At 36.5% G+C, this 26,997-nt stretch overlaps 1 protein-coding gene across 3 annotated transcripts; it reads left to right on the top strand.

Moving 5' to 3' along the window:
* Positions 1 to 8,225: 8,225 nt before the first annotated feature.
* On the top strand, positions 8,226 to 26,525 carry LOC113117791 (junctophilin-1-like). 3 transcript variants are annotated; one of them, XM_026286730.1, is made up of 6 exons: positions 8,226 to 8,864; positions 11,448 to 12,210; positions 18,264 to 18,382; positions 22,724 to 23,385; positions 24,005 to 24,102; positions 25,805 to 26,525. In XM_026286730.1, the coding sequence occupies exons 1-5, from the start codon at positions 8,486 to 8,488 to the stop codon at positions 24,083 to 24,085; spliced, it is 2,004 nt and encodes a 667-aa protein (XP_026142515.1). In that variant the 5' UTR covers positions 8,226 to 8,485; the 3' UTR covers positions 24,086 to 24,102; positions 25,805 to 26,525. The 3 variants fall into 3 exon arrangements, with proteins under 3 accessions (XP_026142515.1, XP_026142501.1, XP_026142506.1); XM_026286716.1 differs by lacking the exon at positions 25,805 to 26,525 and adding an exon at positions 24,269 to 25,062; XM_026286721.1 differs by lacking the exon at positions 25,805 to 26,525 and adding an exon at positions 24,211 to 25,062.
* The last annotated feature ends 472 nt before the right edge of the window (positions 26,526 to 26,997 follow it).

Here is a 26,997-nt window from a genome sequence, read left to right as displayed (position 1 = left end):
TTCCAACACACGATCGTGACCCTTTTTCGTTGGGATTGCATCATCCTTAAGAAATAAACCATACGCAAATCCGTCGTCAAACTGGGCCTTGTGAACAAGCATCTTCGAAATGCAGGGAACAAACACAATCACTTGCACAACTCCGTTGATGCTCTGTAAAAATAAACTCCATCCACTGGTCCCTTAATGCTGTTTTTTTTGGTAATCTGTGCAGGGTTGTCTTGCCTTGGCAACCAAAAACACACTTCTTTTGTGACTTTTCGCGACGCTCTCGCTCTGATCAGTGAATGTCTGTTGTGCTCTCTGTGCTCTGCTCTACGGGGCGCGCTCTTCCGGCAGACGTGCCCTTAGGACCCATCTAAGGAAATTCCGCTCCATCTAACGTCACACAGAGCCATACTCGAAAAAAACTTTCCGAAACTTGTGACAAACCAGAAGGAGTATTTTTGGAACAGAAATACTCCTTCAAACATAAAACTTAATTTTTGAAACTTTGTCCATGTTTAGCATGGGAATCCAACTCTTTAACAGTGTAAAAAACTCAGTATGCATGAAATAGCATTTCACCCCCCCTTTAACTAACTTTTGTAATTAACAGTTTTTTGTAAGTAACAGAGATATGGTTTTTGTATTATATGTATTTGTTTTGTCTTATTCATTATACAGGTACACTTGTTCAGTATTTGAGTCCAAAGAGCACATTTGCCAGCATGTGTGTAAAGCCAAGTTAAGAAGCCCTTCAGAGGCATATCGTTTTCTTTGGCAGGTGGAAGCTGAGTAAGAACAACGTGACACACAGATGACCCTGCTCCCCCTTCAACTCTCCTCCCTTCTTCCGCTGAACTGTGAATTTGCAGGTTTTCTTGGAATTGAGTGTTACTGCTTATGCATCCTTTGGTTCAGAAGAGAGATGTTTACTGTGTCCAAGCAGATATTAGCCCTAAGTTAGAAGTTTAGTTTTGGGGTTAAATTGTATATAAGGGAAATGTCTGACATTATAACATGACTTTGCAACCTATACTGTCCTGCAGTGTTGAGCCCCAGCCCTAATTAAACACCACTGAACCAGCTAATCAAAATCTTCTAGACTCACTAACTTCTAGGCAAGTGTGCTGGAGCAGTTTGGAACTAAACTCTGCAGGACATTGGCCCTCCAGGAGCAGGACTGAACACTCCTGAAGTAAACCAATAATGAGCGGACCTTATTGGAACCCCTTCTTAACAGGGCCCAGGGAAATGTTCCTAGTGGTTATAGAGTTGGACTTGTATCCTGAAGGTTGCAGGTTTGATTCTCAGGTCCAGTGAAATAAATATGTATTTATTACAAATAAATAAATACTGTCAATAAATAAAGTCTTACTGACCCCAAACTTGTAGGATAAATGCTAATAAAAAGAACAGAAGTTTGGTGCACATTTACAGCTTCATTTGTTAGGAAGAAATAATGCAACTGAAATAGGGTGATATTATGTTCTTGACAAAAATTAAAAGATCATCCAAAATACATTTATTTCTTTAGAAAGCATTGTTGCATACAGTTAGGGAGGGTGTTTGTTAATGTCTTGAATGATTTGTGAAATATATATGTAATATATATTTTTCTATATATATATGAGATTGTTTTTTCTGACATGTGGATGATGTTCCAAAACTTTCCACCAATTCGTCCCCTTGGAATTATAAGGTTCTATCTGACATTTTTGTCAAAATTGAGTTATTCACATATTCGTATTCTGTGACAATTTATTTACATTATGTGATGTTTTATTTTAAGTTGTGTACATTTTGGGATTTTTTATTGAAAAAACAAAAAGGTTCTATCTACAGAAGTCTATGGAACACAAAAACTTTAAAGCTCAATATCTCAAAACTACTCAGAACGCAGATAGAACCTTATAATTCCAAGGGGACGAATTGTAGTTTGATCTCAAACCAATTTTATTGAAACAAAAATACAATATTAAGTTGTCTGCAACTTGACTTAATATTTAATGATTAAGCTAAATGGCATCCTGTCATGTTTTTTGACTCTGTACTGATGTAATGATTATTTAAATGGATTTGCGATCAAAAGTACATCAATATGGTACTGTACACAACACATGCAATTATAGGCCAGCCCTAAAACACAACTCTTTATTTCATGCTGTATGTAACAGTCTAATGGGTTCTTGAACTGAAAACCTGAATCAAATACATCATATTCTCTGAATAGTGTAGAATATCAAACTATTCTGACATCATTTCTTGCTTCATTGTTTACTTGCTAACAATTGTGCTTAAAAAAGACTCCGGTGACAGAGAAACCTGCTCAACAATTATGATACATGGGAAATTCTAGTAACAATTAAATCCTTGCTTTCATGTTTTTGACTCATAAGATGTCAGAGTAAGAAGAAAAAATACAGAAAAGGGGAACCTCCAAGCACAACAATCCTCTCAGTACTACATAAAAGCACTGGACTACAGCTTGAACATGAAAAAGAAAAAAGTGATGAAGACCTCCCTTACTGTCATGAGTCACTCAACAGGATTCCCTGGAGCACAAAGAGAACAAACCTCTGATGCACTCACTTAAACTGCTGTGCTGTGATGAGCACTCTAATAAAAACAATTGTATTTCAAACAAAACACATTAATGTCTATGATAAGGTTAAAGCTTATGAATGGAGATCACCAAACAAGACCTCTGGAGTCTCTATGCCATAATTCATTAACACAAATTATCAAATATTCCTTTAAAAGAGTCATATGGTTCAGAGAAATTGGCTCAGCCTAATGCAATGATTAACTGTCTGTTTATCCTTCAGTCCACATGTAATCCTTGATTTACTTTCTTACAGTTGAAGCTGATATCAGTGATGGACCTCAGTATCAGCTGGCATGTGACCACCATGATGCAGAGCAGTGTTTTTCTCATCATGATTTTAATGCCAAATGATTGATAAGATGACCTCAATCTACCCAATGTATAGCCTATAAAAAATATATATTAAAACCACATTTCGGAATATATAACCAAATTAAGAAATCTAAATATAGTGTGTTTTTTTATCAATGAATTATTATTTTGTGGCTTGGCAATTTTCTGTCTTTTGGCAAGACAAGGATAATGGAGTTCTAACAGTGTGGAAAAGGATTTCACACATCAGATTTATTTACAGGACATTCTCTGGCCCTGAGTATCAGTTTAACACAGATATATTGACTAAATGGAGAAACAGCATATGTGCCATACTTTTGTAAATTGCTACACATAGATTCCTATTGAAATGACAGGAACAAGCAAGTGGCTTTCTTTATGAGTGAGAATATCAATCATTTTCAGTCATTCACTAAACTGATTAATTGAGAATCACTGGTAATGCAGACTGGCTGCATTTGAATATATTTTTTACGACTATTCAGTCAGTAGGCCAAAAAAGTAGCAGTTTGTGAAAAACGTATGTAAAACAAGTAATATGTCAGAATTCACAGTATTTATAAATAAATAAAAACATTTATTAAACACAAACTGTGTTCTTTCTGGAGCGCTGCACGGTGGAAACCAAAGCAATTTAAATAAATGTGAATTATAAAGTGCAGTGTGGAATAACGCACAAACTAATGTTGAATGTTGTAAAATGTCATGTTGCATCAAAGGGAATTTTTAATGTGGTGTAAACCGAATGGAACAGGAGCTGTATTTCTTGCAGTGATTAAAACGATGGTGCACTGGGCTCGTCAGTTGTCTGGTTTAGACAGGAAGTGGCAATGACCTGTATTTTCAGAACATATGGATATTTGTTTACATCTTGCATTCATTACAACACCATATTGTCACCAAAATAAAGATGTCTTAAGCATTCTATGAATTAAGCGTTGCTCCGAAAGAAAACATGCATACCTTAAATGCATTGTAAATTGCTTTGGATCAAAGCCAAATGCATTAATATACATATAAATGTCTGAATCTATCTCCAGAACCTTCTGATACATCGTAACAAAGGGTTGCACTGTAGGTATGAATTTCAGTGAGAGCAGAATAAGTGTATGTGTGTGAGTGTTTAACAATTCTATTGGCATTCCAACATCTTTTTTCTCCCTCAATTCACATGTATGCCAGAAAATAAAAGAGCTCTCAGTACCATATATAGAATTGCACTACAAAAATAGAACTAACAGACGGCATTTACAAATGTTCATACTATTAACACAGAAGATTATTACTTGGCGATATCATCATCCACCACTACAACTGTTTATAGGAATGACACAATATGATGACATGCAAAATCTATAAAATGAAACAATGACTAAAAAATGTATATTATAAATAAGCAATACAAAATTTTTCTCTTGTCACAGCAATGAAAGGAGATGTTAACAGCCAACCTTGTTTTAACAATATAAAGGATTGTTTAAACAATAACAGCTGACATAATGGCAAGAACTCATAGTTGCCAGAACTCAGCTGGCTGAAATCATAGTTTCAAAAAAGAGATGATGTCATTTAACTATGTTTTTCAAGCTGATACAAGGGGTGCGATAAGGAGCAACAGTAAATCAGCTCAACAGCAATTTACAATGAAACTTCCAAACCAGATTTTGTCTTATGTTTGTGTAGCGTATAACTGTGGCAGCACTGTGCAGTTCTATTGTACTTTTCATGCACATGATGAATTGTTTACCAAACGGATACTGACCAACATTATAGAGAAACAACAGAAAAAGATAAAGAGCAACGACAGAGAAAGAATATTTTAGATGTCTCTGTATCTATTCATTCAGTGCATGTGTATTCTTGCACACTTACACAGAATACAGCAAATCTTACTTTCACACAAGTCAAAGTCCATGCCAACTGTACACGATCAGTTACATTGTTTCTGCAGGGAAAGAAAACCAGTTCAGCACTTCCACTGTTTTTCTGAGATATTTGAGCACCCAATCTTAGACGTCTTGTCCTTGATGTAAGGTAACATATGAGCTTTGGTGGGTTGCTGGGAAAAACCCACAGCAATATGGCATGTAAAATTATCTTTTTATGTCTTGATAAGACTTTTTCATATTGCTTACCCTGTTAAAATTTCATTAGGCATAAACTAACACAGGCCCTTTGGTATTCATGTCTCCTACAAAGTCTCATTTTAATAAAGAGTGCACTGATAGGTGTATCTATAGGAATATTTGGTTTTGCAGTGCCCTCTGGAATATACTGGCAGCCCTGGTTTTGTCTTGGTTCAAGCTAAATGCTCAGTGAGTGTTATTGTTGGCTTGCTGTTCTGTTTCCCTCCCGTTTGAGGCATGAGCTCTCTGCAGTGCCCCCAAACAGAGACCCACCATGAACTACTGCCTAGAGAGAGGCACGGAACATGTCTTAAACGACCAGCTGGTGTGCTTTATTTTTTCAGGTGGACATAAATATAAGAAAAATATTGGATTGGATAACCATGTTGCCAACTATTGGACGACCATGATACAACCGAATCAGCTCCTGGGGTGAACGTTCATTTAAGCCAATGTCAGTTTGCAAGTGATTCTAAATTGTCATTTTTTGTTTATGATGCAAGGAAGAATAATTTAACTGTTCTGTTGTTCTGCTGTAACAACAAAAAAAAAAAGTCATTTTCCTTTTTGGGAAAAGGCCATGGACATCATAACAATGTTTGTCCAAACGGAACCAAAGAGGCCTGTTTCACGTTATAGTATTTTCTAAATTATTTGAACAGTCCTTCAAATAATGTCCAAAATAAGGCATAAGAGAGGAAATCTGTATTTATAGATTTTCATAACTCATAAAAGAGGTGTAACGACGTTTAGGTTTACTCTACACACAATGGGAAATGTACAAAGCACACACTGACATCTTGTGGTGTATTGTGGTAAAATGTCCTGCTGGATCCTGGCCTGGGGGGGGGGTGTTATATTGTGAAAGGTTTGTATTTTTGTATTTTATTAATTAATTTCGTTTGTTGTGTATTTGTCTATGTTGTTACAAGTGAGTTTTTGTATATCTATGGTTTGTTATTTTATTTTAGTTATTTTTAGCGCTGAAAACAAACCTGGAGGAAACATGGTCTGAAGCAAACTGTTACTTTTTCGTGGACCGTAAAGCATATTTTATTGTTTTTAACAATGAAATAACTGAAGCAAAACAACTCACGTTATACACATTTTTTTTATTAATAAACATAATGTTGTAGATTCGCATATCAATAGTCTATAGCTGTCTTGATGTTTTCAGATATATTTTATACTTGTCACAAAAATTAATCTTGACCTAATTCTTACCGAACTCTATATTAAAAACTTCGCCTCTGAACAAGGACACACTGTATGTAGAGGATGAGAGCGAAGAGCCAGAAGAATAGACACCAGGGGTCACTATTGGCATTCTTTTTTTTTTTTATCTTTTTTGTTTTCTTTTGTTCAACTACATTGTGAGATTTAATTCATACTCACCAACACCTGACCTGTTACTAAGAATTATTCAACATATTAGTTACAGGAGGCCCCTGAAAATACAACAGCATTCTATTGGGTAAAAATCTGATTAGAGTTAAGTCGAGTAAACATTTGGTCACACTTTAGTTTGGGGACCAATTCTCATTTACTAACTAACTGCAATTTTGCCTCAATAAACTACTGCTTTTTAACTGTTAGTAAAGTAGTTAAGTTTAGGTGTGGGGTAGGGTAGGGTTAAGGGATCTAAAATATGGTCCTGCAGAATAAGGCATTAATATGTATTTTATAAGTACTAATAAAAAGCCAATATGCTAATATGCATGCTAATAAGCAACTAGTTAATAGTAAGAATTGATCAAATAAGTATAACCAAAAATGTATATTTTCAAATTAAAATCATTATTTGACTTATATAAAATATGTTAGAATATAAAGATTTCAATAATGACAATTGACAAGTGTCACCCGCAAGTCTTTTAACTAAAGCTTATCTTTAACTTACCACAACAGTAGACTATGTACTTCTGTATTCAGCTAAGTAACTTACAACAGCAGCAGACTACTTCTGCATTCAGCTAAGTAACTTACCACAGAGTAGACTATTTACTTCTGCATTCATTGTTTTAGCATTGTTGTATAATACTGTGTACATGGATCAGTGTTTCTATTCTAAGGACTGATGACGTTCTTTGTCACCTTTTGCATGGCACAAGTTCATTCATCTTTCAGCAAATGTCTGACATCATCTGAGTCTACACAGAAACTGCTTTCTGCAAGGCAACATACTGCTGAAATGTCTTGGCAGTCCTGTAGCCTAAATGAATTTGATTCCACAGATAAATGATACATTTTCAAGCTCTATTTTTAGTTATAAAAGCATAGTGGCCAATCATTACCACCTAAGCTGTTATAAATCTACCTGGGACAAACGTGGCCACATCTGATCGTGACAGTGGTTGGCTATTTTATTGTGACAACATTACCACTGTTTTCTTGACTAGTTACAATGATGTGGCACAAGTTATGGCCAAGGTAAGCTGCATAATTATAGACCTAATTGCGGACTAAATTGGTCTGACTGTTGGAGGGTGAATTTAGAAACAATAAAAGTCTATGCCACATCCATAAATCTCAAGGTTGTCTTGCAGCCCATTTTGTCACAACAAAATGTATTATGAAATTTGCTCAACATAGCTGTCAACAATGTGATATTACTGTAGAGCTTTCCATAAGCTACTAGGATACGTTTAACTGATATCTATCATCTAGAGTCACCAGAGTTGGCATGTAAACAATTACAATTATTGCTAAACCGTATAGGCTAAGTGCAGAAATATCATATAGAAAATTAGTAAAAAAAAAAAAAAAAACACACAGATTAGGCTACAAAGAATACACTTCAAAGGGAATTAATTATTATTATTATTATTTTTAAATAGGATATTTAGAAAATATGGTTATGCGAAACAAAATCTCTCTATATCTGATCAGGGGTGTCGGACTGGGGATAAAACCAGTACTGATTACCAGGGCCCCAAAGGAAGAGAGGGCCCTTGAAAAGTCTGGAATATATATTTTCGGGGGGGGAGTGGGGGGCATTATGCATAGGGCTCGGGATCTTGTGCAGCGCCCCTGTTTCTGATGATCAAAAACTTAAACTTCCATCTTTCGCCCAACCTAATGAGAGACGATATGAATGTGGTCCAACGAGAGGGCGGGCTTGTAGTACTGACGTCATCAGTTGGGTGTCTCTCGCCCGGCTTTGGGCTCCTGTCTCCTCTCTCATAAAACAGAAGCCAAGAACGGCGACAGTGACAGCGGCTGCGGCTCCGGCGGCTGCGCGCGATCCTCTTCTCAGTCACCGCCGACACTCCCAACAATGCGCGCGCTCACCCATCTCCACCAGACACCACCGCATCACACCACTGCGTCCGCAGTCTGAAATTTACCTCCCCCGTTTTATTGTTGTAGTTGTTCAGCATCCGACATACTACCAACCATCGAGACGCAAACACTTTCATTTGTACCCTTCATCTGAATGACGGGCGGACGGTTTGACTTCGACGATGGCGGCACTTTCTGCGGTGGATGGGAGGACGGAAAAGCCCACGGACACGGCATCTGTACCGGCCCCAAAGGCCAGGGCGAATACTCCGGGTCCTGGTCCAACGGGTTTGAGGTAGTCGGGGTGTACACCTGGCCCAGTGGGAATACATACAATGGTTACTGGGCGCAGGGGAAACGGCACGGGCTCGGCGTGGAGTCCAAGGGGAGGTGGCTGTACCGCGGGGAGTGGAGTCACGGATTTAAGGGTCGGTATGGGGTTCGCCAGAGTCTCAATACACCTGCCAGGTATGAAGGCACATGGAGTAATGGACTGCAAGATGGATATGGGGTCGAGACATACGGAGATGGGGGTGAGTGCAGCTAAACATCACTTGACCTATTTAATGTTCTTTAAAGTCTTGCGTGTGTTTGATACCGCTGTCGAGTGAAATCATTTCTCTGTTTTATAATACATCACTATAAAACAAATGCCTCTTATGAATAATAGAAGGATTATTTTTCTTCCATTTTTGTGAAAGATCAAACAAGATTGCGTCTTGTAGTGCTTGGTTTATTTATAATGCCTATGTTTTGCCCCTGAATAATGGGCTATAGATTTATGAACAGCTTGTCCATGCAATTGAGTTGATGTATGGCATATATGTGGAATGGTCAGCAGAAGTTGCTCACAGAGGTCATGGCTAATAATAGTTATATCTGCAACATGTCAAATCAAAGCTCTTTGAGCAGACTAGTAAACCAGCAGAAGAGTTCTTGTCTCTGCTTATTTATTTTGCAAAATATTTGTGCCACATGAATATTCTGTGCTGTCATTTGTTGGAAGTTAAATCGTAAAATGGAGGTATTGGCCACCTGTTAATTTAATTCACTTGTTCATATAGTGTACAGTATACACTCTGGGAGTAGTTCACCCAAAAATGAATTTCATTATTTTCACACCCCAATGCCGAACCAAACCTGTATGAATTTAATTCTTCTGCTGTACACAGAAGATATTTTGAAGAATTTGGGAAAATTTGTGTAATATGGGTTACCAGACAGTTGATGGTATTGGCTTCCATAGTATTTTTTCATGCTATGGAAGTCAATGGCTACCATCAACATTTATTCAAATGTCTTATTTTGTGTTCAACAGAAGGAAAAAAAAACACATACATGTTTGGAACAACGAAAGGATGAGGGAGGAATGGATTAAAATTTTTGGGTGAGCTATCACTTTAATATACAGTGACCATGTTTCACTCATTATTAAAATACTGAAATATAGTCAAAACTGATTAGCTTATATTAAGATTTTTTAATTAAATGTCACTAAATTACAAAGTGATTAAACAGCATCACTATTCAAATAGTTTTTAGATTGCGTAGTAATATATTATGAAGTCTTCTAAGAAGAAATTTAAATCTGGGGTAAAATTATATTTGGCAAGGGCAATGAAGTTATCTTGAAACGTGCTGGCGTCAGAAAGTTGGGCCTACTGTCGAATTTATGAGGTAGGGTCATACATTACTGCTTACTCATAACTTAATTTCTTCTTCTGCAAAGAATCCTGAAAATAGGCTCTTCTGAACTCTGTATATCATAAGTCACTTCTTTCGCCTCTTTACCTATTATTGGAATGTTAGCTTCTCAGCATTACTGCTATAGAGACAGTGCAGAGCATATGCAGAATCACAAGGAATGAGTGGATAAATAGGTGAATAAATAAGAGTTATGGTTGGCTGGAGTCACAAACTTCACAACGGCTCAGATTACTTCCATGTTTTAAAATAGTGCTGGCTCTGCTGTTGAAGCTGTTAGGTCTGATATAGAAGGGAGAGCTGTTCACTTCATCACTTCAGCGTCATAGTGCGGATAGGATAACACCTGTATATTACTAGCCTGAAAATAATTTATTCAATTATAATCTGGTGTTATTATATTTATGCATTTTAACACTTTGTATATTTGATGAAGTTCCGATTAAAAAACTTTTCCCCTAGATTATGACTATAGCACCAGCGCTATATATCTATATTATATCTGTATCGAATAGTGAGGACATACAAATCAGTTACATTTTTTGGGGTCAGTTATTCATTCATTTATTTTGACAGAAATGAATAACAGTGACAGTAAAGACATTTACAATGTTACAAAAAGGTTTCTATTTCAAATTAATACTGTTCTTTTAAACTTTCTGTTCATCAAAGAATCACGGTTTGCATAAAAATATTAAACACTGGTGATAATAATAAGAAATGTTTCTTGTGCACCAAATCAGCATAAAAAGACGTTTCTCAAGGATCATGTGACACCGAATTCTGGAGTAATGGCCTTGCCATTACCGGTAAATGAACAAATTAAATTTTCATATATATTATTAACAGAAAACACTTACTTTGTAATAATATTTCACAATATTACTGTTTTATTGTATTTTTGATCAAATAAATTCAGCCGTGTTGAGCATAAGTGACTTCCTTCAAAAACAATACGAACAGAATTGTGTTTTGAATGATAAGAATCTTGGTTCCTGATGGTAAATTGTTTTTTAAGAGTGATTTGTTACTAAGTGGATGCTTCCATCCAGCAAACTCTTTATCTTTAAATTCAGCCTTTTAATAGAATAAAATATATTAGGATATAATTTGAGAAGTTTAATTACTGATACTGTTTTAAGTATTCATGGAATGCAAAAAATAAATGCAAGAAATAAAATATTAATATTAATTAATACATTTTATTTAAATAATGATTTTGTATTAATTATTGAAGTGAATTCATCATTTAATCTAATTAGCTTGGATTTTTATTTATAATTCTAAACAATGCTTAAAAAACATCAAAGCACCCTGACGTGTGAGTTCCTCTGGTGTATTATTTTATTTATAATCCCTGTATTATGTGTTATGCAATATCTAGAATAAAGTCTCTCTAATCCCTTTGCCAGGTACGTACCAGGGCCAGTGGATGGGCGGCATGCGACACGGCTATGGCGTACGTCAGAGCGTGCCTTACGGCATGGCCACTGTCATCCGCTCCCCACTGCGTACCTCGCTGGCCTCCCTCCGCAGCGAGCAGAGTAACGGCTCGGTACTTCACGACCACATGTCCGACAGCCCCGCTGGCACCCGGGGCGGCTTCGTCCTGAACTTCCACAGCGACAGCGAAGTGGGCTCCGGCAAAAAAAAGGGCCTTTTCAGACGGGGTTCGCTGTTCGGGAGCCTCAAGCAGCTGAGGAAGTCAGACTCCCGTTCTTCCATATCCAGCAAGCGCAGTTCAGCACGAAGTGACGCCACCATGAGCCGCATCAGCTCTAGCGATGCAAACTCCACCATTAGTTTTGGAGATGGAGAAGGGGCCGATGAGTACATGCCAGCTGAGGACAATGTCGATGCCACCACCACTGAGTCATACATGGGCGAGTGGAAGAATGACAAGCGGAATGGTTTCGGTGTCAGCGAGCGCTCAAATGGGATGAAATACGAAGGCGAGTGGATAAACAACAAACGCCACGGCTACGGGTGCACGATATTCCCTGATGGGACGAAAGAAGAGGGGAAGTATAAAAATAATGTTTTGGTGCGTGGCATCAAGAAGCAGCTTATTCCCCTCAAGAACACCAAGACGAAGCAGAAAGTGGACCGTGCTGTTGAAGGAGCCATAAGAGCGTCTGCCATTGCCCGCACAAAAGTAGAAATTGCCACCTCAAGGTTAATACTTCCTCCAGTTCAATCCTACACCACACAATCAATTGCATCTTAAAGATTTATTCCACTTTCTTTCTAAACTCTTTTTTTTCTTTCTTTACTTGCACATAAAACATACATTTTCTTCATCTAACCAACAGTATTGGTCACAATAATTTGCATTACTCCAACCAACAAAGCACCTTGCATGCAGGAGTTGAAGGCTGCTCATTCACTCTCATATAATTGAGTGAAACGTGGCAGGGAGGAGACCAGGCATTTTTTTCAACTGTTGTGCAGAAGATCCCCATTGAACAGTCTGTTTGCATAAGTGCCATCACATGCCCCCTGGCCATAGCTCTCATACTGATCACATAATCAATGCAGGGCCAACAGGATGTCCTGAATGAAGTCACAGAGGAGTCGTGGTGCCAGTTGTCATGTTTATAATCATTTAAACAATTTTAGAGAAATTGTGCGATACTTTTATGCATTACTGCTCATTACAACAATTAAAAGGCATATATGTTCCTAAAAGAGGTTGAGAATAGATGTGTATAGCTCAAAGGAGATACTTATGTAATTTTGGTGGTATGTGTAAATTAAATGGGAAATGCGTTTGCAAAGGCAAAGCTGCTTCATTCCTCTGGGATTGAATTACCATCAGTTCTTCTTTTTATATCCGTCTATAACACATATTTATCGATTAAGTCACACGTGGAATTGTGGAGGAAATGTCCGATATTGTTTTCTAAACACAACAACACGTTTCCCCACTCCAGAAAACCACAAAAACGTAATTTCTTTACTCTTGTAATTCATCAACAGCGCTGGCTGAAGGCACAAATCGATTGTTGCAAGTTGAAGCAGGTTGTGAATCTCAGAGTGTGCTAAACAGGGACTCGGTAATGTTGTGTGAGCTGAGAGGTACCTCAGAATGATTCATGTAGGGACATGTTAGCTTATAGGCTAGTGCTAGTGCTGGTGTAAAGTGCTGGTGTTGAAGCAGATTCTGATCTAGGAGAGGTTTCTCACTTGTTCAATATTAATTTCTCTTCAATTTGAGACACATATGTAGTTATTCATTTTTGCTCCTCAGAACTGTCTTCCTCTTGCATCATGCATCAAAGAGTAGTAAGGATGACAAACTAATGCTTAAAGGGACAGTACACCCCAAAATTAAACTTATGTAATCATTTCATCATTATGTTGTTTCAAACTTGTATGACTTCAGTGGGCCACGAAAATCTGAATGTGTATATTAATATAAAATATCCTGCACATGTTTTTCAATATGAGTGAACGAGGAATGAGGCTGTCAAGCTTGAAATTGGCAAAAAATCTTTACGTTCACTTCCGTTTCTTCTGAGTTCAGTAGCGATATCAGATTTGTGAATGAATTATTCTTTTCAACCAAACAGTTAATTCTGTTCACAAAGCTGATCTGATTGATTCGGTTTAATGACTCTGATCTGACTGATCTGGTTCTTGATTTCAGCTCACTTAATCATTGATCTGATCAGAAATTACCTACATTTCAGTCTGTTCATCAAACAAAGCTATTGTAAAACTTTTTCTGAATCACTTTTGTGAAGCTTTTTAAATCTTGAAAGCTCCAGTCATTATTCCTTATAATTTCAGGAGTGACCTCCTTACTCTGTTATTCTTGCTTTTGTGTTCTACAAAAGAAAGTCAAGTGAAATATAAATAGTGATTAAATAATGGCACATGTTACCATGTGTTACCATGTGCTTCTTTCTGATAGCTAAAAGAGTATGAATTTTAATTAAAGCTGCTATAACGAGGCGTGCACGGTTCATGTAGCTAATGAAATATTAATATTTCCTAGAGCTGCTGGATAAATAAAATATATCTCAGTGCCTTTGAAGATTGTTACGCAGAGAAGTGATAAGTGCTGTGAGGGTTCAGGGAATGTGTGGAGAGCCTGAGAAGGCTTTGGATAGACATGAAGGAGTCTTGAAAAGAGGGGTGGAGGGGTTCTCAGGCCTGTGCTCTCTCACACATGTGTGCACTGTGTGTCAGCACTGAGCCTGACTAAATAAGGCAAGGCAGGAGTTGGCTTCTCAGTCGCTGACAAGAATATAGTCTTGCAGCCGTCACTGATACAGTAGCCACTCTGCGTCCTGTTATCATCTGTTAGAGCAGTCAGGATTAGAGCCGCTTGTATGTGTGCATGTTCATCCTTTCAGCACAGACTTTCTTTTTTACCACGGCAATAATAATTCCTTTCAAGATATTGGAATTGCTACAATTATTGTAAATTATAAATGGGATCTCTATACAAGAATATCTTTGTCATTTTATTTAATACTTTTTTTAATGACAGTGGTGAGAAGACTGTAAAAACTATGATATTTTGGTGAAAACAATTCTTACCATAGATCATTTTTTGTTAAAGATTTTGTAAAAAGTTCCATATGAGAGATTTATACATCTTGTGACTCTCTAGATCTGGTCAAAGCTTTAATGGAGGGGATTCCATAAATAAATTATCCATCGTTTTTAATCTTCTGTCATCAGCAACAGTTTATGTAGAGGATTGTTTCTTTTATGGTAATCTGCTTTATACACTGCATCTTGTAGTGATTTGTTGATTGCAAAAATTATTTGACACTAACAAGTTTCAGTAGGCATACTTACTTTTATTTGAATTATTTATCCCCAAATTTTATATATATATATATATATATATATATTTTTTTTTGTACACAAAAAAAAGATTTCCTATTTCACTGCTGTGTTTTGTTTCATTTTGATAAATATGGAATTTGCACCGAATTTAACTAAAGAAAAATTATGAGATTAATCATGCTCTAATATTTGAGTGATTTGCAGCCCTAGAATGTTTATATTAATTATCAGTGTAGTCTGAAAACATCATATAAACTAGCAGCATAAGGATACAGACAGAACTGTGCATATGTAAAGGCTAACTGGACAGATCAGAATCAAGACACGTGTTGAGTTGCTGTAGGCTCAAGCGGGGAGGATGTGATCCTCTTCACATCTTCATCTGATCTCTTGTGTGTGATAGAGTGGGCGAATGTGAGGACACACTGCCAAATTAAAACCCTCAGAATTTCTGCAAGTGCTCCATCTGTCACCTAGGAGATGTTCTTTGGCTCAGACTCCAAAGAATATCAAATTAGGTCCATTAACACGTAGGGAAGGTGCCGCTTATTACTTGGCTGACAAATACATAGCTACTCTCTTAATATTGTTAATATTATATATGCCTTGAGTGTTTAAAATTCTAATCAGCATAAAGTGATAGATATCTTTTAATGTTTATTGCATTGAGAGTCAGGGACAGTTCACCCAAAAATAGCATTTTTCACTCACCTTCATCTTATTTCAAACCCTTATGCCTTTTTTTTCTCTCTCTCTCTCGATGCAACACAAAAATCACCATAAAAATAGTCTGTCTAATACTGTCATACTGTAGTTTTATGTTATGAACAGACTGAAATAAATTTTCACTGATAATCTTTATCTCATGTTTGCAATCCCTTTAAGAGAATTCATTTCACAATGCATAGTTTGCAGACTGAAAGTTGTTTTAATGTTTTTAAAAGAAGTCTCTTTTGTTCATATGATCAAAAATACAGTAATGTTGTGACATATTATTAAAAATTAAAAGAACTGTTTTCTATTTTAATATATTTATAGTGGCAAATCAGAATTTTCAGCATCATTACTTCAGTATTCAGTGTCACGTGATCTTTCGGAAATCATTCTAATATGCAGATTTGAACCTCAAGAAACATTTCTTTTCATCAGTATTGAAAATGGTTGCAATTTAATGCATCCCCTGCTGAAAAAAAATTATATATGCACTTATACTGGCCCCAAACGTTTGAACAGTAGTATAACTGTAAAAGCAATGCTGTTCAAGCTAAAGCTAGCTCTTGAGACCCATTTGTGACCGGTTTCATTTAGATCTGTGTTGGCTACCGAGAGCTATGAATCTCGTCAGGAGCTGCTCTGTGCTAGGTTGGTTTGGACTGAACCATAATAAAGCACTAATCCCAAACACCAGACACTGTGTTAGTGCAATCACATCATGACATGACTCTCTAAATCAAGCTTACAGTATATCTTCCTCCTATTTAAGGTTTCATTTATCACCGTTATTGCAATTCTGAGCAGGGGACTAGTGCTATACATCACAATTTTATTGTACTATGTATATGCAGTGCAGATCTTCATCTTATTACTTGAGGTTTGTTTTTTAGAAGGAAAAGAGAAAGCTAGTTTAATTCATTCAACCAGAGCTTTGGAATTTCAAATTATTGGCATAGCTCTTCTTAGAATGTGATGAATACAAAGCTCCTCCCCACAGTTAAAGTCTATGATCCCTTAAAAGCAAGCTTAGCATAACAGTTCTAATGTGGATGGACTTCAAAAGATACTTTGTCTGGAATGTTTTTATGACAGCCAGCTAACACTTATGACTTGATTCATAGTAAGACTACATGGCCTTGTGCAAAGAGGATAAAAAAAGTAATGGTTAAATGTTTAACAAATAATGAGTTATGTGAAAGCACTGATATTCCTATTTTACTCTGTATATGTGATAGGAATTTTATTAAGTAGGCCACTGTCTAAAAGGAGAATGGTGTAGTTTTACTGAGGAGTTAACCTACAAAAATGTTCACACTGTATTAAATGTTAAACGTAAAACAAACTAAAATTAGGTTTGGATGGCCTTCCAGTGCTCATGGCACTGCATGTCTGTAGTTAAATATATGAAGTTATATTGTAATATGTATACATAACTCTCTCTTTACTGACTCATGCATGTGTACATCTTAAAAAGTGCTCATCCAATGGGTTATTTAAGGCCTTGTTGGGCTGATATAAAATACTAAGTTAAATGTAAAAGTTTATCATCAAAAGTTATTAAACTTAAATTATTTCAAATTAAAATAACTGGGTTGTATTTCATTTTAAAATGTAGCTAATTTTTGTGATGTCAAAGCAGAATTTTCACCAGCCTTTACTGTAATATGAAGATTTGTTCCTTATTTGTGTGTGTGTGTGTGTGTGTGTGTGTGTGTGTGTGCGTGTGTGTGTGTGTGTGTGTGTGTGTGTGTGTGTGTGTGTGACCCACCCTGGACCACAAAACCAGTCTGAAGTGTCAATTTTTAAAAATGTAGATTTATACATAATCTGAAAGCTGAACAAATAAGCTTTCAGTTGATGTATGGTTTGTTAGGACGGACAATATTTGTCAGGGATACAACTATTTGAAAATCTGGAATCTGAGGGTGCAAAAAAATCCAAATACTGAGAAAAACGTCTTTAAATGTGTCACAATGAATTCTTAGCAATGCATTTTACTAATCATAAAGTTGTGAGATAACTACGGTAGGAAATGTACAAAATATTTTTTATTTAATTTTGCAATTGCTTTTGGCATAAAAGAAAAATCGATCATTTTGACCCATACACTGTTTTTTTGTTTTTTTTTTGGCTATTGCTAAAAATATACCCCAACAACATAAGACTAGTTTCGTGGTACAGGGTCATAAATATAAATAAATATAAATAAATATATATATATATTAGTTCAATAGTTAACAGCATTTATTTGAAATTTAAATATTTTGTAACATTATCATATTATGTCTTTACATACACTTTTGATTAACTGAGTGCATCCTTTGAGGCAAAAAAACAAACAAAGAAAAGAGAAACATCTCTTTCGGACTCCAGACTTTTGAATGGTAGTGTACATCAAACTTTCTTTATTTCTCTTTCTATATGTTTTAAATTTATATATGCGTTTCTGTATGTATGTATGTCTGTATGTATTTATTTAATTTTTATTTCTTTTTTTGTGAATAGGAAAATGAAAACAGTACACAGCCTAGTAACTTGTTTCTTAGTTTCTTTTAATGAAAGCATCATTGTGTGCTTGTTGTGAGCGGCACAGTGCCACTGCAGTTTTGCTGGCTGATAGTGCTAGAAGCAATGTTCAAATGATGTATCCTCCTCCCATATCTTATCATCTATGCTGTCTGACTCCAGCTTTGTCTCTTTGCTTTACATAGAACCGCACACGCCAGGGCCAAAGCAGAGGCAGCTGACCAGGCGGCCCTGTCTGCCAGCCAGGACTCTGATATCGCCAGAGCAGTGTCCAGAGAACTGTCCCCCAACTTCTATCAACCAGGTATCCCACCATCCACGTGCACATTCGCTTTCTGTCATGCATACGCACATGTTTTCTACGCCCTTTCGCCCCTCCCTAGTTGCTCCCTTTGTGTCCTTTTCTTTGTTTCTGGGTCAAGTGTCTCTTTTTTTTGCCTCCCTGTCAAGCAAAGGGGAGGAATACCATTTGCATAATGATCTGCAGATTATTTGAGCCCAGTTCCGACCGATTTTAATTCCTCCAAATATTGAAAAAAAAATGCTCATGGTCAAATTTTTTAATCTGTGTGGCAGACTGTATATTTTATTATTAAACATTTAATTTCACTATCCTAACTAATATGTTAGAACTGCCAACATGACACAAGAAGGTGAAGGTCACACAGCAATATATGATATATAATAGCACATTAACCTCAATTCAGTGAGACCACATTTCTTCGACCTCTTTCTGCTCATATAAAGCCTTGTTAAAGCCAAAAAGCCTTTGGTATTTGTCCATACATTACCAAATGGTTTCGAGTTAATTCCTAAACACTCAAAGTGGAATCCTAAAATGCCCATCCCCAACTCAATCGCTGATCTGCATGTCCAGCCTCTGACGTCTTGCTAATAAAAGCTAAATATATTTTACACCTTGTGGATAACTATATCTTGTTCAAAATCCTTGTTGCTGAAGTATTGTAAATAAATAATGTGTAGTATATAATTAATGTAAATAAATAATATTGAAATAATTGTCTATTACATTAGCAACAACAAAGATTCAGTTGTCAGTTAACTGCACACTAGCCAGTTCTGACAGCATAGTCACAGTGAGATTAAAGCTGTTGTTTAGTGGAAAACATTAGTCTAACTACTGTTGTAGCTGTCTGTGAGTTATAACAATCAGAGCCTTAAACTTTTGAAATGCCTGCAAAATGTTTGTTTTTAGGATAAATCTGTTGCCTGTTGGGTGGGGGCATTATTCAGAATTGAAGTATATGTAAATATCGCTCTGGACTAGTAAGGTTTTATTCCATTTTATTCAAAATATCCTTACAAAATCTTGTTTCTGAAATCTTGAGGATTGTATTAAAAGTAGCCAATGTTTATATTAGTGAGACAGACTCTTTTTAGTTCACACTATTCATTTTTTTATGAAGATTAAATTGATAAAGCATATAATGGAATCCTAAAGATTTTGACCTCACTGTATCACAAAAACTGTCCCGTAAAACAATATAACAATAAACAAAAGCAAATAAAAAGTCCATGTATTTATAAAGGTTTATTAAATGCATACAAAAAGGAAAAACACTGTATAGACAATTTATCAAGTATCGTACCCCAGAATCACAATATATACATTTAATTACATATTTCACAATAATTATAATTACACTGTTTGTGTTATATGTAATAGTCAAATTATAATATATTATAATAAGTGCTTGTTGTCAAGACTGTCTGCAGATGAGCTGTTCCTCACTTTAGCTTTGTATAAAGGCTGATAAAAAGTGTGATATAAAGTAAAGACCAAAAGTTTGGACACACTGGTCATTGGTCACACTGAAGGCATCAAGGGCTATTTGACCAAGAAGGAGAGTGATGGGGTGCTGCGCCAGATGACCTGGCCTCCACAGTCACCGGACCTGAACCCAGTCGAGATGGTTTAGGGGTGAGCTGGACCGCAGACAGAAGGCAAATCGGCCAAAAGGGGCTAAGCATTTCTGGGAACTCCTTCAAGACTGTTGGAAGACCATTTCAGGAGACTACCTCTTGAAGCTCATCAAGAGAATGCCAAGAGTGTGCAAAGCAGTAATCAAAGCAAACGGTGGCTACTTGGAAGAACCTACAATATGACATATTTTCAGTTGTTTCACACTTTTTTGTTATGTATATTATTCCATATACAATTCCACATGTGTTAATTCATAGTTTTGATGCCTTCAGTGTGAATCTACAATTTTCATAGTCATGAAAATAAAGAAAACTCTTTGAATGAGAAGGTGTGTCCAAACTTTTGGTCTGTACTGTATTTGCAGTCTGGCCCTGGGCATGGTCCAGTACAAGTTCTAGAAAACCCATCTGTGTCAGCTGTGAGGCCACTGTGGCATGGCCTGTGGTCTGGAGAATCTGGAGAATGATTGGAAGTTCAAACTTAAATCATAAAGCAAGTGGCAAACTGTCCGTCCCTGCATAAACACTAAACGTCTGATACTGTGAAAACGTGAAATTGCATCTGTTGTGCTGGCAGTTTATTCTGAGCTTGATATTCACAAGCAGCACTCTTGAGATAAGCCACATTTAGATTCATCAATGTCTTTTTGTCATTTTTGATTTTTACTTTGTTTAAGAATCAGCCTGTATAAAATTCAATAAAAATATAAAATCTTGTGTTTATTAGGGGTTTAACGATACATGTATTTGTATATGTATGTCCTCACTGTATGGACATCTCGGTTCGGTGCATAAGGCCTTACACCAAACACAGGCAATTCACCCCCAATCCAGAAGGGGGTGCCCAGAGCAATGCAACGCTGTTTGATAACCGGCCACCAGAAGAAAAACAGTGAATGCCGTAAGTTGCACAATTGAAAACAAAGCAGAAAAAAGACAGTGACCTGGCTGCATCCAAAAATTTAGGCAGCTGACTTGTTGCCTTGCTGCCCTATAAAGCAATGTTTGTACATGAAGGCACCTCACGAAACTGATTTTGTACAGACTTCTGAGGCAGACTTCTGTGGCTATTTCTCGCTAGAAATTACATCAAAAGTGGAAAACGTTGATCAAAAATTTATATTTACACACAAACGGACCACTAACCACAACTTTCAGAAGCCATCTTTATTTTTTAGCTAAACTGCCACAGAATCGAATGCATAGGATTGTGGGATATCAAGGCCAGCGAAGGATACATCTATGCTGCCTTCAAAAAAAGACAGGTGAAGGCATCTCAGGAGACAGAAACTGAAGCTAACATTAAATTCGGACATGCCTTGATGCCTTCCTACTTTGCAATGTGTCCTCCGAAGGCAGCGTTTTTCAGTGTTCGGATGTAGTCATGTACTGTCTCTGAATTAGTCTCTCACAGACTGACAAAGGAGTATACTTTAAAGACTTGGGCCCTCAATTGCTTGGGAAAGGAGCGTTGTGCTTGTGTATCCTACCTATCTCATTCGGCACAAATCCAAATATTCCATAATATTTCCATATTTGTGATGTAACTTGTCTGAATGCTAAACTATTATTTATTATATAAATTAAAGGCTTTGTACTTAAGTTGCAACACCAGACTCGTTCATAATTGGTTTACTGTATTTTATTTTGATAAAGTACTCACTGCGCTCTCCAGTTGGCAATGCTGGAACTGATGAGTTTTGTGTTTGTGCGTGCGCACTAGTGCGATCACTTCAACTGTTTCCTTATACCAGCAGAATCAACTTTAAACACTTATTGTCTTATTAACAATGAATCACTGTAAAGGTCTGCTTTTATTTGTGTACACTCACAATGAAAACAAAACATTGTGCTTTTGTAAAATAAAGAAAACAAACAGGATGTTGCTTTCTACCATTTGAGTTTCCTTTCTGTGAACACATTAAACATTTCACAAACATGAACTGAAACTCAGCATATATAGCCTCCTGAAAACCAGAAAAAAAGCTTTGTGAATTTAGAATTATTTCACGTTTTTACATTGTTTAGAGCATAAGAAAAAAATTGAAAATAATATTTTTGAAAAGTTATATTTTATTCATATGTTTTGCTATGTGCTCTGTAGAGGACACCAGGGCTCACTTTTTCAAAAAAATAAAATTACATGAATACACATGAAAGGCAAAAACAATGGCATTAAAAAAAAATCACCAATCAATTTTAGGTTTCAGGATTATTTTTATACCAAACATTGTATAAGGATGATTCTCAACTATGTTATGAAAGATATATAAAAAATTGTTTGATATACCATTTTACTTTATGCAATATGTGTGTAAAATTTCCATAAACTGTTTTTTTTTCCATTAAACACAATGTTATCTATACACTGTGCCTAATTTGCATATCAATGTGCTTTTTGGACAGCATGTTGAAAAAGAAGTGTAGTAATGGGAGTAATAATTGGCCAGATTTTTTTTATAATATCTAATATTTCATAAGAATATTGATAGATGATTTATTTTCCTATTCATTTGTTGTGTCTCTCAAAATGCATAATAAACATGCTTTTAGTCCTGGTGTCCTCTCCAGTATGAAATCAATATCCTTTTTCATAACAGGAAGTCATATTTTGGTTTGAATCTTAAAATATATAATATTAATCTAAAATATTATAAAATAAAATATAAAGCTAATTCTAACTTTTTTATACAATTTTAAGGCCCTGACTATATCAAGCAGAGGTTTTCCATTGAGCCCATTGAGATTAAAGAAGTACCAGAAGAAAAGAAAGAGAAATCGCCTTCAGGAAGTCCGCACTTTTATCGCAAAGGCACAACCCCAACCCAGACCCCTTCCCAAAGCCCCGGTCCTACCCCACCCCCCTCACCTCCCCTCAGCAAGAAAAAGCCCTTCTTTAACAGAAGTGCCCCAAAAGCCATTAAAGAAAACAAGTCCCCTGCTGCCGACAGCCTGGCAGCAGGTGTCACCAAGGCTACTTCCAAGATATCAGACAAACAGGAAGTAAAACAGGAGGTAGTACCTGTAGCCAAACCCTCCAAGCTGCCAGCGCCAGTCGCCAATGCCTCCAGCCCTGGGAACGGTGAGCTGCACTCCCAGTATCACGGATACTACGTGAAGGCGGAGGTGATGATGCCACCCGATGATCCAGAGGATGAAGAACACCATGGAACGACAGCTGCTCATACTAGGATGCCCCCACCTGCAAAGCAGTACCGCGCACCAACCCCCAAACCAGTAATGGCCAAAGAGAACAAACCCGAACCCAAACTGAAGAAACAGGAATCATTGAAGCCAAAGAGCCTAGCAGAAACTAAGAAAGCCAGCATGGAAATTACTACTGACATCGTTGAGGAGGAGTCAGTAAGTAGCTGCAACATGCATGACATATATCATTCAAATGACTACATTTGGCAGTGTTTATCACTATCAATATAATATATGACTGTGCTTTTACAATATATTACAAATGCTATTTTTCAAAGATGTTTTATACATTATCTGTATCCTCTCAGTATTAAAATTCTATATTATGTCTTTACAATAAAACTAAATGAAAAAAAAAGAAAAGCAATCATTTGAATGCTACACTCAATTTTAGGCATCACAAAATACTGTATTTTGAGAATCCTTGAGTATACATTTAATAGTGTTTCTAAATTTTTAGTGTTTTCTATTTATTAATTTGAGTGATTGTGACACAAAGGCAAATGTAATTGAAATAGTACATTTGTGAAATGATCATAGTTAAATATTCTATATTGGTTGATTATTATTTATTTTTTATTTTTTAAGAACAACATAGAATTTTAATATTGGCCACAACTTGAAAATAATAATCGGCTTTTCGGTATTAAAATTCAAATTGTAATATTGGTGCGTGCCTAATATTTTCCATTGCATTATGAGAGCAGGTGTCATTTTGATTGTCACGACATTCAGTTGCTAATCTCCAGCTTTGTCTCTTTCGCTGGTTCTTCAGGGTCCCAACTCAATATTGGTCATACTAGTGATGCTGATAAATATTGGACTGGCAATTATTTTTGTCCATTTCCTCACTTGACGGAACATTAAACTCAGGTAAGACTCTTGCACTCCGAGGATTTCAGGTTGCTATAGGCCCTGATCTTTGCCCCATGTCAGTTTCCAACTAATGTAGTCTGCCTTACTTTTGCCGTGTAATTGCAGCTGTGCCTGAATGTTATTCAACATAATGACTTATCCTCTAACTGTTTCGACCCTTCAGTGAGCTCATGAAAACTAGCGGCATAGCCCCTAATTCTCCGCAGTTGCTTCAATGGCCTTTAAAACAAAATGGCACCGGTCAGACTCAGACACAGGCAAAGGACTGGACGACTGGAATTAGAGCAAATCATGGGGGAAAGTCGAAACCCGGACCATTCGGCCTGAGCCAACCCAGTTCCTCCGGCGATGATTTGTGACTCGCTTGGGCTCTGAAAGCTGAAGCAAGCAGTCGTTGGGAAAGAAAAAGAATCTGCTGATCCAAGCCGTACCCAGTCAAGTGCATGTCCACCCCGCTGCTATGGGGAGGGGTGGAATGGGGGGACTTAACTGGATATGTTCGGAGATGCACTTTTAGCTGACGGAAGCGAACAGCTGCCTTACTATTTTACCAACTGACGTTTTAAAGGGGAGATGTGCAGTGGGTTGCCAGTGTGTTTGGGCAGCAGGAGTGTGTACCAGTGTCCGCTTTCTGCTTGGTTCGAAACACCATGCACATTTGCCAGTCTTATTCCATTACCCATCTCTACAGCCTTGTCTAACATCTCTTGCTCCTGTTTTAGGAGATTCATCCATGACATGCCTGTGCATGGTACTGGTTTAACGACTTTGTCTTGACCTCTTGTTTTTTCTTTGTTTTGTGTTCTTTATTTCTGCACCTGTAGCTAAGGATGATGAAAATATCTCTAGTCCCCTGTAAAACCAAACATAAAAATTAAAGTACACTACAGTTTTAACTGTAAGATTTACACATCCTATGGAGAAAACAATAATAGAGTAAAGTGTGTGGTTTGATTTTTAAGTATATATATATATATATATATATATATATATATATATATATATATATATATAGATATATATATAGATATATTGTATTATTGTAAAATTGTGTTTTCTGTTGAAGAATAGACAGTATGTTTGATATTGTACTTACTGTAGGCTATAATGCATGGCTTTTATTTTTTGAGAAATGATTAGTTGTGACAATTTGCACCTTTAATCTGGTCTGAAACTGTGCCCTCTAACCCCCCAAACCTCTTGCACTACCCCTGATCCTGACATGTGCAGAACGGTATCTGCCTCAATATTATGCCTGCTAAATTGTGTTGAATACATTCAGGTCAACCCACTGGTAATAAATGCGAATGTAGAGATGGTTGCCTTTAAAGAATTTGTAACAGTGTTATGGTTTACCTCAGAAAATGTGATTTTTTTTGAAATGCTGTCTTAATTAGGAATTTTGTGGAAATCTGCTTTTATTCTCCATTATTTTGGCCTGGGGGTGCATGAGGATGTGGTTGCAATTATTGTGGACATGGTGCATTTGCACCAGTATTTAAATGACAAGTGTATACATATAAATAGATTTATTTTATATACAAAGTAAGAATATATTTAGTCAACAGTTGGACACTAAATGGCCTTGACTAAAATTACAGCACTGCAACTTTTGCTGATTGATTCGAACATCCTGCTTGCTATGGATGTGTTGTGTGAAGCATGAATTTCGGCTGTAACAGGGTGACTGTTTTCCCAGAGGTTTTGTCAGACTGCGAGAGTATGTGAGAGGGAAGGAGGAGGGAAGAGAAGAGCATCAGAATGGGTGATGGCTTGTCATTTAAAAAGAGAGATTAATCTTCAAATTGAACAGACTTATTTTTAAAGGAATAATATCTTTTAAAGAAATATTTATTTTGTGGTGGGGGAAACTTCTTTGATTTACTCTTATTGGCTATGTAAATGGCTGTTTTTCAGTTTTATTTTCTATTTTTGTTCATATTCCATCCTGACCATATTACATCAATTAAAAGTTACTCATGAAATCTGGCATTTGTTTAACAGTAAAGATTTTTTGTCATTTTGTTTTTAATGTAGTATTTAAGATGTTTTCATGTAAAACAGCATTTGATTTAACCCTTTTATGCTGTTTCCCTATCAAAGCTGCCAAGATGTTTTAAGCTAAAAAGTTACAGTAAATCTTGTATTAAAGCAAAAAATAAAAGGAAGCATGGAAGGGTTAAATACGGCGTTTAAAATGGCTTTTATCTTCATTATGTCATTGTGATCTTCTCATTTTTTAAATGGTTTCAATGTATTGTTTCCATTTTAAAGGTTGAATATGGAAAAATGTTGATGAAAGTTTTGATATGAACTGTCCCACACACCTTAATGATATTGAAACGTATATATATAAATATATATTATTTTTTGGAACTTACTGATATAAATTCTAATTAAAGAGGTGACTTTGCAAAGTCTTGATGTCCTGACATTGTTTTTTTTTTTTCCTATTTCATTAACCAACACCAAGTGCAATAAATGTGTAATAACCTATTATTAGACAAAGAAGAGTTTTAAAATGATTTCACAGATTAATGCAGAAAATTATTAGACAGAGAAGAGATCAGACAGGGGGCTCCCATTACTTCCATGTCGTCTGTCTAGGCTTACAGGTATGTTTTATTTTAGCGCAGTACTTCCCCCTTGAGTGTGAAAATTGTTACTCGTCTGGAGGATTGCTGCAGTGAATCCTAAGACCAAAATAGTGCAAAGCAGCTGTTGGCTGGGAGAGGTTTGTATTTGAGCACCATGAGAGTTGCGCCAGCCTATGTCGTCTTTCTCCTCCTCTGCGCTCACCGGGGAGAGTGGAAGGTCACCCACCAGCTGCTTTGTTGTTCTCTTTTAGTATGAGAACATGGACCCCAGTGGACTACAGTTAAAATAGAGAGA

This window comes from Carassius auratus, chromosome 2, assembly GCF_003368295.1.
Source record: "Carassius auratus strain Wakin chromosome 2, ASM336829v1, whole genome shotgun sequence".
NCBI lineage: Eukaryota > Metazoa > Chordata > Actinopteri > Cypriniformes > Cyprinidae > Carassius > Carassius auratus.
The sequence above is the reverse complement of the archived record's forward strand: the minus strand, read 5'-3'. Positions and strand labels throughout refer to the sequence as shown.

Coding starts and splice junctions, on each gene's coding strand:
- LOC113117791 (XM_026286730.1), top strand. CDS start 8,486: ATGACGGGCGGACGGTTTGACTTCGACGATGGCGGCACTTTCTGCGGT. Junction 12,211..18,263: donor GTAGAAATTGCCACCTCAAG/GTTAATACTTCC, acceptor TGCTTTACATAG/AACCGCACACGCCAGGGCCA. Junction 23,386..24,004: donor ACATCGTTGAGGAGGAGTCA/GTAAGTAGCTGC, acceptor CTGGTTCTTCAG/GGTCCCAACTCAATATTGGT.